The 12,187-nt window shown below is 39.0% G+C and overlaps 1 protein-coding gene across 1 annotated transcript in view; it reads right to left on the bottom strand.

Moving 5' to 3' along the window:
- LOC139575073 (NLR family CARD domain-containing protein 3-like) overlaps positions 1-11,742 on the bottom strand; it is a 188,840-nt gene extending 177,098 nt beyond the window's left edge. The window contains exons 1-3 of the mRNA XM_071400055.1: positions 8,483-11,742; positions 7,842-7,940; positions 3,046-3,162 (exon numbers count right to left, since the gene is read on the bottom strand). Of these exons, the coding sequence (XP_071256156.1) occupies positions 3,046-3,162; positions 7,842-7,924 (200 nt within the window). The 5' untranslated portion in view covers positions 7,925-7,940; positions 8,483-11,742. The remainder of the gene's footprint in view (positions 1-3,045; positions 3,163-7,841; positions 7,941-8,482) is intronic.
- Positions 11,743-12,187: the final 445 nt, after the last annotated feature.

Here is a 12,187-nt window from a genome sequence, read left to right as displayed (position 1 = left end):
CGCCAGACAGGAGCAGCCAGAGCCGCCCGCCAGACAGGAGCAGCCAGAGCCGCCCGCCAGCCATGACCAGCCAGAGCCGTCAGCCAGCCATGACCAGCCAGAGCCGTCAGCCAGCCATGACCAGCCAGAGCCGTCAGCCAGCCATGACCAGCCAGAGCCGTCAGCCAGCCATGACCAGCCAGAGCCGTCAGCCAGCCATGACCAGCCAGAGCCGTCAGCCAGACCGGAGCTGCCCCTCAGTCTGGAGCTGCCCCTCAGTCCGGAGCTGCCCCTCAGTCCGGAGCTGCCCCTCAGTCCGGTGCTGCCCCTCAGTCCGGTGCTGCCCCTCAGTCATGTGCTGCCCCTCAGTCCGGTGCTGCCCCTCAGTCCGGTGCTGCCCCTCAGTCCGGTGCTGCCCCTTAGTCCGGTGGGGTTAATATGGAGGGTGGCCGTTAGGAGGAGGCCACGGAAGAGGGGATTAACTATGGTGGGGTGGGGACCACATCCAGAGCCAGAGCCGCCACCGTGGACAGATGCCCACCCAGACCCTCCCCTAGATTTGTAGGTGGTGCGCCCGGAGTTTGCACCTTGAGGGGGGGGTTCTGTCATGTTCCTGACCTGTTTTCCCTTGTTTTTGTATTTGTTTAGTATGGTCAGGGCGTGAGTTGGGGTGGGCATTCTATGTTATGTGTTTCTATGTTGGGTTCAATGTATTAGCCTGATATGGTTCTCAATTAGGGGCAGGTGTTTTACGTTTCCTCTGATTGAGAACCATATTAAGGTAGGCTGTTCTCACTGTTTGTTTGTGGGTGATTGTTCCTGTGTTAGTGTTTATGCCACACGGGACTGTTTCGTTTGTGAGTTTGTTCCTGTTCGTGCGTTCTTCGTTGTCTGTAAGTTCTCATGTTCAGGTCTGTTTACGTCGTTTGTTGTTTTGTAGTTTATTAAGTGTTTTTCGTCTTCGTTATTATTATTTAAATAAATCATTATGTCTTCATACCTCGCTGCATATTGGTCCGATCCTTGCTCCTCTTCAGACGAGGAGGAGAACGAACGTTACACAGCTACTTTAGCTGTACTTTAGCTACAGCTTTTAAATGTTCTAAATCATAATTCCAAATGAGGCAGACAGATCTTACTTTTCTCCAGTGTGTCAGCAAGCTCCTTCTGGTTCATTTTCCTCAGGACGTGCAGTGTGATCTTCAGAGCCCCATCTTTGGCACTGCTCTCCTGCTTCTCATCTTCAGCATCCACCACTTCCTTATCCTGCTTCTGACTCTCAAAGCCTTCTGGGAGTTCTGGACTAAGAATCCTCTTGAACATCTTCAGCTCGTTCTTCACAAATGTCATAATATTCTCTTCAAGCAACTGAAATAAATAAAGTAAATAAGTTGAGAAAGAGAAGAAATGCTTTTTCATAAACAAATTAGCTGCTTTTTCAAGCGAAGGCCTTTTAACTTCTTATGGATATGTGGGACGGTAGCGTCCCACCTGGCCAACATCCGGTGAAATTGCAGTGATTCAAAAATACTAAATTCAAGTATTTAACTTTCATGAAAATATACGTGTAATACGTAAAAATTAGGCTTATTTTCTTGTTAATCCAGCCGCTGTGTCAGATTTCAAAAAGGCTTTACGGCAGAATCTCACCATGCGATTATCTGAGGACAGTGCCCCGCATACAAATGCATGACAAATCATTTTTCAACCAGGCAGTTGCAACACGAAAGTCAGAAATAACGATATAATATATTCCTTACCTTTGAAGATCTTCTTCTGTTGGCACTCCAAAAGGTCCCAGTTACATTACAAATGGTCCTTTTGTTCGATAAAGTCCTTCTTAATATCCATAAAAACTCAGTTTAGCTGGCGCACTTCAGTCAATAATCCACCAGTTTCCCTCCATTAAAATGCATACAAAATGATTCCCAAACGTTACCAATAAACTTATCCAAACAAGTCAAACAACGTTTATAATCAAACCTTAGGTACCCTAATACGTAAATAAACGATCAAATTTAAGACGGAAAATCGTTATTGTCTTTATCGGACAAAAACAAAAAGAACACGCTCTCTTCCATGCGCATGGAAACACTACAGCCAAAATGGGAGCCACTTAGAAAAACTACAACTTCTACCTAATTTTTGCAAAAACCAGCTTGAAACTCTTTCTAAAGACTGTTGACATCTAGTGGTTGACATCTAGGAACTGTAATCGGGGAGGATTTCACCTTATAATAAAATTGACAGACATTGAAAACAGTGGTAGGATGAATTTGTTTTGAGGGGGGTGGTTTGTCCTCAGGGTTTCGCCTGCCATTTCAGTTCTGTTATACTCACAGACATTATTTGAACAGTTTTAGAAACTTTAGAGTGTTTTGTATCCAAATCTATATCTATATGCATATCCTAGCTTCTGGGCTTGAGTAGCAGGCAGTTTAAAATGGGCACGCTATTCACCCAGACATGAAAATACTGCCCCCTACCCCAGAGAGGTTAATGAATGATTGACAGATTAACTTGAGGTAAACAAAAACAAATGTGCATAAAAGGACCACATACACTGAATATGGAGGCCAGGACTGCTTGACGACTCTGGGAAGACTGACCACTGAGAATCTCTGACTCTGATCTCTCCTGTTGGTTTCTGTGGACAAAACATGAGATTACATCTTCTCATCCAGGGAGTACGCGTGCGCACACACACACACACACACACACACACACACACACACACACACACACACACACACACACACACACACACACACACACACACACACACACACACACACACACACACACACACACACACACACACACACACACACACACACACACACACACACACACACACACACACACACACACACACACACACACACACACACACACAGGGAGGGAATGTTGTGTTTGTTTAATATTGTTTTAGGACTATGAAAATGGACAAAAGGATTTGCCTACGGATTATAAAAACAACAAAAAGAAATGGGAAAATGGGAGAGGAGACATGACTGGAGACAGTGTTGTTTAACTCACTGACCATGACCCATGAGTTCTTCTTACCTTTGTTCAGTAGAAAAGTCTCCCTCTCTAAAGTATATAGGATGACCCATAGACTTGTCACTCTTCATGGACACACAGCTGGGTACAGGGGAGGCTGGTCTCTCCTGCTTGATTGGGCTTCAACACAACAGAGACAAACATTACGTCTCTCATCTACTCTGAGCTCAGATGGGAAACATAAGAAGAGTTTCATTCCAAAACGCTATATATCCATTTTCAGAAATGTTTTGCTTTAATTGTTTAAAGAAATTATGAAAGAGATTGGTGTGTTTTTTCACTATCTAATCATGTAATGGGATTGTTCAATGACAGACTTGTAGTTGTTTAAAATCTATCACTTGATGGTTTAATTTCAGAGGGACAAATAATAATGTTTTTTTTAGCAAAGTGCTATATATCTTCCTCACTCTCAAATGTGACCGTCCGGGCTCAAAAATGTAGTAACATTTTAAATGTTTTATTTTTCACATTGGATAAAAGTAGAGACTCAGAGCTATAAAATGGTATATCATACACTACAGTTGAGGAACAATGGGAAAGTAATTCTGCTTTGAAAGATGATAAACTTGTAACCTCACTTTTGAGAAAATGTCCTTTGAATGTTTTGGTACCTACTGGAGAGCTCTTCTTTGTCTACAGGGGTGTTACTTTGGCAGATAATGTCACCCATCTAAAAAATAGTTTTTAATATATATAAATATATAATTAACTAAATGTATGATGTTTTTGGTTTATGTCTGTTTCATTGTTTGTTATGCTATAAATGGTTATTTTATGGTTGTAATAATTACTACTTTAGTAAGGAATTACACATTATTCAGTAGTACTGCAGTTGCTACATAATTCCAGTAGATGGCATCATAAGACCACAAATGACATTTCAGAAGATTAGTTTAGTTTTCTCCCTGGATACACCACCACTCCCCCTCACAGGAAAACTCCTGTGCGCTTCTTGCTGTCCCTTTCCACACTGCTAACGCAAGAGGAGGGACTGAAAAAGCATTAAACAGATTAGTGTGAAGTAATATAAATATGATTCATGTTCATTATTACCTGTTTTTATTGTTCTCGCTCTAGTAGTCATCTCAGCCCCGCTAAAAAGCTTTTGCCGTCACTCTGCCTTCTCCAGGGGCATGTTGAGGTAAATTTACGGGAGGGTTGCATGATGTAATTTATTGGCGGGCTGGAAGACCCCGTCGCCGTCTTTTCTATTCCGAGGTTGTTTACTCTAAATATCAGATATTAACATGATTTTTTTATACTGCATGTAAACTAAGGTTGATGTTCTGACAAGTGATTATTTACCCGGGGTTCAATACCTGCAATAGTTACAATTGTTTTGCTCTCCCAAAAGCAACACAGCCCTAATACAAGATATATAGCTAACTAAAGTAATGAGTGATAACTTTAGAAAATCATGGGACATATATTCTGTGGTTGCATGCTATTTTATGTCAATCATATTGCTGCTTGTAGCCTATAACTGATGCTTTATGGTCTTATGCTGCCATCTATTGTAAATTTAGCAATTAAAAGTTATTAATTCACAAACAGACATTGGTGAGGCAGCTGAGAAATAAAGTCTATTTTTCTGGTTAATTCCTTAGATCAGTCTCAAACCTGCCCCATCTATCCCATGCCATTTGCTGGACTTTCACATAGAGGTTACTAAGTCACCCAGTTCAAACCACCTATGAAAAATAAAACTAATGTGGCTTGTTGATCAAATGTTCTGCCTTGCAATAATAAATATCATAAAATAATAAAGTTATCAAAATGCTATTTTGTACTATAATGGTATTTACTAACATAATATTATTACTAAAATAGTTTCTAAAAGTGTTCTAGGCTACCCTACCCTAGAATTAGGGTTCGGGGTTAAGACTAAAATAGGTTATACCTCGGGTTAGGGGTTAAGGCTGCAATAGGTAATACATAGGGTTAGAGTTTCTGTATAGCACTTTGTGATATCTGCTGATGTAAAAGGGCATTATAAATACATTTGATTGATTGATTGTTAGGTTTAGGGTTTATAAGGCAAAAAACAGTATGGGTCTATATCTCTCTTGCTCCTCCCTGTGGCCATCTGTGGGTACTTATGGGATTTTTATGAATAATGACTAAATTATTTATACATTTGACATTTGACTAAACAGAATGCTACTATGTTACCGTATGGATGTATGAATCTTATTATAATCATAATACTGAATATAATGTGTGTTGTTTTAGTCAAGAATTAGAACAAGGACTTTCCGTTCCTTGTTAGAAACAAATGGAGTTATCATCAGACTGGCTGGAATGATGTGTTCATTACAGGACATTTTGTCTCTACCCAGGGAGGGGAGAGACCTTGGGCTAGTTGTAGATTGTTTAACAGGTGGCAGACAATGTAAGAACGCTAACTGTACTGCCATTGTATCCGAGAGGAGGAAGGACATTTTAAAACCTATGACGTCAGTTTTATTATATAACCTGATGTAAATTGTACTATGGTCAGTACTCTCGAGAATAAACACTATTGATTGATTGATTTTGAGACTGGTTTCTGTTCATTTTATGCTAATAAGTATCTTACAAATTCTTATGAATGGGTAGAGGGTTTTAATTGAACATTGAAATTGAAAACTCGAATATGGAAACTCGAAAATAAAACTAGCTCCGACTGAGAAAATACAGTTTGAACAGTCATCCAACTCAATATTCCAAGTGGGGAACTCGGGCCTCTTTCTAGAGCTCCGACCTGAAGATCACTGACGTCATAATTCAAAGTTCCCGGTTTTCTTGAAGCACCATAAATCCAGAGAATGACAGACTTTGATGACAACATTTTCCCACATGGACTGCTGCGCCACCCCACCTTACACGAAACACATCCCTTATTTTAAGTGTTTCTACAATTCTCTATGGGAAAAATGTATGGTGGAAAAACTATAGGATTTTGACACCAATGCTAAAAGCTAAAATGAGAGACTACAAAGACACAACTCTTGATGCTGCAATGATGAAAATATCACAAAAACCAGGAGAGGAATTGCTAAAAAAAATCAACCAAAGAAGAAAAACAACCGTCTTTTGCACCAAGTATTAGTATAAAACAACAACAAAAACGCACACCACTCGGACACTCTTGACACCCATTCCAAATGGGAACTACAAACGTGGCTCATGCGCACAGTGCAATAGCACTATGAAAACATCCTTCTTCAGACACCCACATACAGGTAGAAACATCCCTGTTAGAGGTATCATCTCATGCAAGACCAAGGGAGTAAAATATCTGATCACCTGTTCACGTGGAAAAGCCTACGTAGGACAAACGAAAAGACAATTAAAACAACACATAGCTGAACACCACAGCTCAATCAGGTGTGAGAACATTGACTATCCGGTAGCAGCTCACTTTGTTGAAGCATCCAATCTCCTCCCTCAAATACACAGGCATTGAGCATGTTGCTCCACCAAGGAGAGGAGGTAACATGGAGGTCCTACTACTACAAAGGGAGACAGGATATCCTGTCTAAAAACATTGACCCCTAGTGGTCTGAATATTGACGTTGATCTCAGGACCTTCTTATGAACAATTCTCTCTTTTAAATGGATATATTCTTTCTACATCTTATCACAGTACATCCAATATGTCCCCCTGTTGATGATGTTTATTATGCATTAAGGTTGAACCAAAACATTACATTAAATAGGAAACAATTAAATATGTGAAATTGAACAAAACAATAATGTATTTTTGTGCTAATGTTATGTACAATATTCAATTACGTTTTCATATGATAACAATAGCCTGATATATTCAATATGCCATAAACTATTGTTTTTTAACAGTTTCACTAATTCATTCTAATTAACTTAATCATGATGACACACCCCTCACTATTGTCATTGTTTGCACTAATTGCACTGTTTGTCTACATAACCTGGTTCAAGTATTCATGACATCACCCTGAAGAAGCCACAGTGATGCCGAAACATTGGTGATTTACCCAATAAATTACTGGGAGTTTATATATGGAGTTTATATATGGAGTGTGCCACTAATTTTTTGTAGCTTATAGTTTATTCGCCGTTAGTCAGCACCTCCACATATATTTTTTTTATCTGGGTGTGCACCAGCTCATGTTATTTTTGGAAAAACTATTGGAACCATTTCCCTGTTTGACCTCTAGGTGTTATGGGTATTATGACACCTCCACTGTGGGGCTCTATAAAACTATTGGAACCATTTCCCTGTTTGACCGCTAGGTATTATGGGTATTATGACACCTCCACTGTGGGGCTCTATAAAACTATTGGAACCATTTCCCTGTTTGACCGCTTGGTGTTATGGGTATTATAACACCTCCACTGTGGCGCTCTATAGTGCAAATTTAAATGGAAGAATCTAGAGAATGTAACAATATTAGTTTCATCTTGCTGTGATGTAACAATATTTGCTGTGATTTTCAGCCCCCAAAATGAAAAAAAACAACTAAATAATTTCATAGAATTTAACTAAGACCACTTTCTTTTCGTCACAGACGGACACAATCAATGTGTGTTTACAGCTGAGGTTGTAACGAGTCTGCACACATTTGAATGGTGTCTCTGCGCCGCTCAGTTGACGTTTAGGAGAAAATATCAGACACTAAAATCTATTAATCTTAGAAAAGTAATATTTTACACACATGAAGGTACCCAGAATACTTAATTTCTGATGAAAAAACACAAATGTGAAAAAATTATGGATATAGCGTTTTGGATATAAACTGCTCATAAATTCTTAAACAAAATTGTCATCTCACCTCTTAGCTTTGGCGTCATGTTCCCCAGAGAGACTAATTTTAGAGGCAGGGCCCCTCTCCTCTCTCTCCCCAGAGAGACTCATTTTCAATCAATGACCCCTAAACAGAGATCCAACATGTCATTGAACTATAATACATAAAAAAATAGTAAAATATCCACAATATACGAATATATGAACAATATGTTTTTTTATTTTATTGCCTACGCCCAGTTAGCGCCATTTTGTATGATTGAACTGTCACGTAGCTGTCACAGGTGAAATGGACTGTTAGATCTGAGTGTTTCACTTTCATTCACTATACTAAAATTACACCATACATTTAATTTCTCTACACATTTTACAAAAATCCCTGGAAAAAGTCTTACCTTGTAGCCTGAATTCACAACCAGAACATGTCAAGTAAGTTATATATTTTCTGTTGTGCTGAGAGAGCACCTTTTTGATGACAAGTGGCTCTGTATCTACAACATTCTACCAAAATCCTACATGAATAATCCCTGGTAGGATCCTTACTACTATCCCAACTTCAACATTCTACCAACATCATACATGAATAATCCCTGGTAGGATCCTTACTACTATCCCAACTTAAACATTCTACCAACATCATACATGAATAATGCCTGGTAGGATCCTTACCTTGCAGCCTGAATTCAAAACCAGAACATGTCAAGTCAGTGAGATGTTCCTTTGTGCTGAGACAGAAACCTTGGGAACGGTTTATTCACCTCCCCGATGTCAGGAAACTTTGTCATTTTTGTTTCTGATTAACTTAAGACGCCATCATTTCTGTTAAAGTTTAGTGAAACTGACCCCATGTCAGCATAATCAGAAAACCAGTTTAACCTGTTTACGAGAAAAGCCATGGGTTTACAATAACATCTCTGTGTAGCTACTGCTTTCCTGCAGTCAGATTACCTAGTGACCTCATGGTGGAATGTTATTCATATTTTATCATTATTACCTGGAGTCCTTTCCTGCAGTCAGATTTCCTAGTGACCTCATGGTGGAATGTTATTCATATTGTATCATTATTACCTGGAGTCCTTTCCTGCAGTCAGATTACCTAGTGACCTCATGGTGGAATGTTATTCATATTTTATCATTATTACCTGGAGTCCTTTCCTGCAGTCAGATTACCTAGTGACCTCATGGTGGAATGTTATTCATATTTTATCATTATTACCTGCAGTCCTTTCCTGCAGTCAGATTACCTAGTGGCCTTATAGGTGGAATGTTATTCATCATTTTAATAATTTCATATTTAATTAACCTAATAAAAAAAATTCGGCCGGAAATCTGGTGTTTCTATGCCAAATGGTTTTGTTATAGTTCAGTCAACTGTGATGTATATAAAGTGTCATATTGGGATGAAAAACCAATACATTTCAACTCCATATCTGACATGGTACAGGTGTCTTCTTGTTTTTAAGCCCAGAGGTGTACACCTTTGTTTCAAAGTAGATTTGTTTAAGACTTCCAACAAACACTGTGTGACCCTGATTCAGTCCACTGCATTTCAAGGTTAATCATTAAAAACAATACCGTATGAACAACTAGCAGTCTCCAGGACCAGTGATTCAAGTCTGAGGCTCTGTCCCAAGTGGAACCCTATTCCCTATATAGTGCACTACTTGATCAGAGCCAATAGTAATGCAGTATAGAGTGCAATTTGAGGAGGCAGACTGAGTTCCTGCCCTCCAGGACACCTACACCACCCGATGTCACAGGAAGGCCAAAAAGATCATCATGGACAACAACCACCCGAGCCACTGCCTGTTCACCTCGCTATCATCCAGAAGGCGAGGTCAGTACAGGTGCATCAAAGCAGGGACAGAGAGACTGAAAAACAGCTTCTAACTCAAGGCAAATCAGACTGTTAAACAGACATTATTAACATTGAGTGGCTGCTGCCAACATACTGACTCAATCTCTAGCCACTTAAATAATTAATAATTGGATATAATAAATGTATCACTAGTCACTTAAACAATGCCACTTTATATAATGTTTACATACCCTATATTACTCATCTCATATGTATATACTGTACTCTATACCATCTACTGCATCTTGCCTATGCCGTTCGGCCATCGCTCATCCATATATTTTTATGTACACATTCTTAATCATTCCCTTACACTTGTGTGTATAAGGTAGTTGTTGTGAAATTGTTAGATTACTTGTTAGATATTACTGTACGGTCGGAACTAGAAGCACAAGCATTTCACTACACTCGCATTAACATCTGCTAACCATGTGTATGTGACCAATAAAATGTGATTTGATTTGATAAACAAGGGAAATGTCACATGACCAGAAACAAGTACACAATTTTTTTTATAAGATCCTGCAACTGTGGAGAGGTAAATACCTGTCTATTTATGGAAAATTGCCCTGATTAACCACTTAATCTTCTCTCAGTTTATGGCGCTGCTGCTCCTGATGACTTGTTTTTCAAATCATATGAGCAAAAAATATTTCGCTTTATCTGGGACGCTAAACCAGACAAAATAAAGCGTGACTCTCTATATAATGAATATGAATTGGGTGGGTTGAGATTATTAAATATAAAATCTCTAAACCTCTCTCTAAAAGCTTCACTTATTCAACAGTTTTACTTGAACCCTAAATGGTTCTCCAGTAGATTAAAAAGAAAAGCTCATCCATTGTTTAAAAATGTTATTTTTGTCTTTGTGCAGATTGACATGTCTCATTTTCAATTAATTGAGAATGATACTTTTTTCAAAAAATCTTTCTTTTTAAAACCAGCATTGCAGAGCTGGCTACAATTTTAATTTCACACCCATGAAAAGATAGAACAAATATTACAACAAATATTATGGCTGAACTCAAATGTGCTGGTTGATAAAATACCTGTATTTATGGGAAAGATGTTTGAAAAGGGTATTTTGTTCTTAAATTATATTGTAAATTGTAATGGTAGAGTTATGTCCTTCATGGAGTTATCAGAATTGTACGGGAAGGTCTGTTCAATCCAAGAGTACAACCAATTGATTACAGCATTAACCCCAAAACTGGAGGAGGTATTGAACTGGTCTGTCTGCCAAATATAAAGGATCAAAACTGGCAGAGGAATAACAATGTCATAAATAGGAAAGTATACTAGTTTCATTTGAGGACCAGGATGTTGACAACTGGGCCATACAGATTGCAAAATAGTTGGGAAGAGATTTTTGATGTACCGATTCCATGGTACAAGGTGTATGAGTTGATATATAAAACAACGCAAGATTCAAGACTTCATGCTTTTAGGCTAAAATTATTATATAGAATTCTTGCCAACAACAAAATGTTGAATATTTGGGGCATAAAATCATCGAAGCTCTGCAGATTGCCCTCAGGTAGCCTGTTTCTGGTCTCAGGTTCAGGAATGGCTGAAAATGCATAGCATTGATCTAAAATTGACCCTAGAAATAGTACTCTAGGGAAATCTGGAGAGACCGGGTCAGTCAATTACTAATATACTAATAGTCTTAGTAAAAGTATTTATCTTCAACACGCAATATGTAGATTCTATTCGATTAGATAGATTGAAATTGTACGTTAAACATCATAGCATAGTTGAAAGATATGTGTTGCGTAGAGACCCGAAGTGGGTGGCCAGCAGAGATAGATGGGATGGGCTGAGGGAAGCTGAGGGTTGGTATGTGGAATTGGAGACAAGTGGGAGTGGAGTTGCTGTGTGAGAGAGAGAATGATGGTCAAAGGGGAAAAAAAGTAAAAATAAAACATAATAAAAGTACATTTGAATGACACTAAGTGGCAGTGTTTTTACAACTAATGCTGGTTTGCCTGAGACTGATGCCGTGCAGGTGTTTGTACACATGCATATACACACACTCTCATTCAAATAAACACATACAAGAACACACACATACATGTAATAGTGCCAGACATGCACACAAACATACACAGTTGGCATTGCTGTTATGATTTTAGTTGTCCTTGATGTCCTATGTTTCAAATGTATTATTTTATTATTATTATTATATTTTTTTGCATTGTTGTTTGCTGTTTTCTTCTGTCTTTTCATTTTGTCTCTTTAGTTCTCTTGGTTGTTGGTGCATTGGGGGGTTCTTGGTTGTTGGTGCATTGGGGGGTTCTTGGTTGTTGGTGCATTGGGGGGTTCTTGGTTGTTGGTGCATTGGGGGGTTCTTGGTTGTTGGTGCATTGGGGGGTTCTTGGTTGTTGGTGCATTGGGGGGTTCTTGGTTGTTGGTGCATTGGGGGATTCTTGGTGGTGGGGGTTCATTCTCTTGGTTGTTGGTGCATTGGGGGGTTCATTCTCTTGGTTGTTGGTGCATTGGGGGGTTCTTGGTTG

The sequence above is a fragment of the Salvelinus alpinus genome, chromosome 5 (assembly GCF_045679555.1).
Source record: "Salvelinus alpinus chromosome 5, SLU_Salpinus.1, whole genome shotgun sequence".
In the NCBI taxonomy this organism is placed as follows: domain Eukaryota; kingdom Metazoa; phylum Chordata; class Actinopteri; order Salmoniformes; family Salmonidae; genus Salvelinus; species Salvelinus alpinus.
Note: the sequence above shows the minus strand (reverse complement) of the source record. Positions and strands in the feature narration are given on the sequence as shown.